We start from the raw sequence: 2,662 nt of genomic DNA, 5'->3' as shown, positions 1-2,662 counted from the left end.
TCATCAATACTAAGTCCTCCTTAGGGGTCTTAAATCCCACTACCCTAATTTAAAACTTTTAAAACAAGGCCTCATTGTTTCTGTCTCACTTATCACTGCCCCCAGGCCCTAACCAGCTAAGGCAGCTATGGGGAAGGTGTAGGCTTGGTTTAGAATTCTTTCTACTTGGCCTGGAGATTAGAAATGGTAGGCACAGAAGAAATTCTGTGGAATAGGCCATGTTTATTCTGAAAGAATTCCCCATTTAAAACTACTTTTTGTAGGTGATCTCATCAACATGGTGACATAAATGGCTCGTGAAAACTTCTCTCCAGGGATCCAACAACAAAAAGGACAATTCTGAATTGTTTAAAACTCTGGAGGAGGGCATAGACTGGAGTAAGACTCTGCAAATGCCAAATTGAAGAAAGAGAGGAAGTGTCAGGTAGGAATTTTCTGTCTCAGACCAGCTGGTCCTCTACCCAGCCCCCACTCCATCTCTGTGTGGGAAAGGCACAGAATTAGCAGATGGGACCCCACTTACCAGGGACACAGATTTTAAAATCCCACAGCAGTGAAAAATTCCCTCACTGTTAGAAGGCCCGGTGGACAGGGGAGGACATTTCAAGGCCCAGATCAGTGACAGCTAAAGAGACAGATAAAACATGGCCAGAGATGTGTTTCCAGCCCTGGGTCTGAAAGCCCTTCCCCCACCCTTGAGGGAAGCGGCACTGGCCGTGCTGGGAGCACACCCTGAGGGTGATTAAGTTACTGAACAGCAGCATCTGCTGCACACACATGACCTGTATGGAACCCGGCCCTGTTTTGGTTAAGAAATAGGGAAGACCCAGCTGTTAAAGGAGGGACCCAAATCCAACCAAGGCCTTCCTAGTCAGTGGAAAATAGAGCACCACTGGAAGTTAGCAAATTTGTATCACCACACAGTGTGAACTTGCTGGGGCCCAGTGCCTACCTCCCATCCCTGTGGCAGGCCATGGTGGGAACCTGATTTGTGGGAGAAGACTGGAGGGGCAGAGCCAGTCTGACAACTGGCCAGGGAGAGAAACATAGAAAAGATAGAGATCAAAGTCAACTAAGAAGAAAACCTTAAGCAAAAGAGAGAAAGCAACCTCCAGAATAAACCAATCAAGAAAACCACATGCCAAGACAGCAGAAAATTGTGAGCCACATCAGGAAATGGGAAGATATGGCCCAGTCAAAGGAAGAAGATAACATTACAACTGAGATTCAGGAGTTGAAAAAACTAATTACAGTTGTCAAATGAATCTTTTAAATTGAATCAACAAGGTAAGTGAGAATGGGACAAAAGAGAGAAAGGATATAAAAACACACTGGGTGGCTTGCTCCACCACTGCCTCACAATGCCCACCACCACCCCCTGCCCTGCAGCTGCTCCCACCACCACCTGTTTCACCACTGCCTTGGATGGGCTGTATGATTAGGCCACAATCTTCAATGAGGAAACATATTCCTCAGTTCTGGGGCGTTCTTGGTCACACACTTATGGAGTTTCTGAAGGGCAGTGGAGATTACTGCCAGGCACAGCATGACCTCTATGCAAACAAGGGAACTGTAGAAACTCATTACTTCTCCACCAAGAAACCCCCATAAGAGTGGTTAACCTGGACGTGGAAGTGTTGAATTGAAATCCACAGAGCATTTTAGAAGAGTTCTGACCTAGATGGGGTAAACCTCAGTGCAATTCTTTATATTGCCTCAGTAATACTGGATTGAAGAATTGCTGCTTCTTGTTAGGAGATTCATTTAATTTCCCGTTACACCCAACTTCATACTCAAAGCACTGGGACTTTCAAGTGAAGTATATTGAAGTAGACTTCAGTTTCTTTACATCATTTCTGTATTCAATTTTTTAAATTCTTTCATTACCCTTTTGAGTGTTTTTTAACTAAATTAACATGGCTCAAATGAACCACCCAGCTCCTGTGGAAGTCACATACAAGAACATGAGATTTCTTATTATGCACAATCCAACCAATGCAACATTAAGCAAATCTATAGAGGAACTTAAGATGTATGGAGTTACCACAATAGTAAGAGTATACGAAGCAACTTTTGACACTGCTCTTGTGGAGAAGAAGGCATCCATGTTCTTCATTGGCCTTTTGATGATGGTGCATCACTATCCAACCAGATTGTTGATGATTGGTTAAGTCTTGTAAAAATTAAGTTTCGTGAAGAACCTGGTTGCTGCATTGGTGTTCATTGTGTTGCAGGTCTTGGGAGAGCTCCAGTGCTTGTTGCCCTAGCATTGATTGAAGGTGGAATGAAATATGAAGATGCAGTACAGTTCATAAGACAAAAGTGGCATGGAGCTTTTAACAGCAAGCAACTTTTGTATTTGGAGAAATACTGTCCTAAAATGTGGCTGTGCTTCAAAGACTCCAGTGGTCACAGTAACACCTGTTGCATTCAATAAAACTGGAGTGCTTGATGCTATTGCCTTGGAAGTGGAACTTGAGAAAGGAAGGGTCTAATTTGTCATACATGTTAGCCAACAAGTTGGTGAATATGTCTAATGAAGCTCCCATAGAAATATTGAATAGCAGTTTTACCATGCTATGAGTTTGACAGAATTGCAACCTCTATGTTTGGGTTACAGTCAGCCTATTTGGACATTAAACAAAAGATTCTTGCTGGCTAA

At 43.2% G+C, this 2,662-nt stretch overlaps 1 protein-coding gene across 1 annotated transcript; it reads left to right on the top strand.

The window, feature by feature from the left end:
- The first annotated feature begins 1,925 nt into the window (after positions 1-1,925).
- On the top strand, positions 1,926-2,437 carry LOC119539508 (protein tyrosine phosphatase type IVA 1-like). The gene is made up of 2 exons (XM_037843159.1): positions 1,926-2,022; positions 2,115-2,437. Exons 1-2 carry the CDS (start codon positions 1,926-1,928, stop codon positions 2,435-2,437), a joined length of 420 nt encoding a protein of 139 aa, XP_037699087.1.
- The last annotated feature ends 225 nt before the right edge of the window (positions 2,438-2,662 follow it).

The sequence above is a fragment of the Choloepus didactylus genome, chromosome 7 (genome assembly GCF_015220235.1).
Source record: "Choloepus didactylus isolate mChoDid1 chromosome 7, mChoDid1.pri, whole genome shotgun sequence".
NCBI lineage: Eukaryota > Metazoa > Chordata > Mammalia > Pilosa > Megalonychidae > Choloepus > Choloepus didactylus.
Note: the sequence above shows the minus strand (reverse complement) of the source record. Positions and strands in the feature narration are given on the sequence as shown.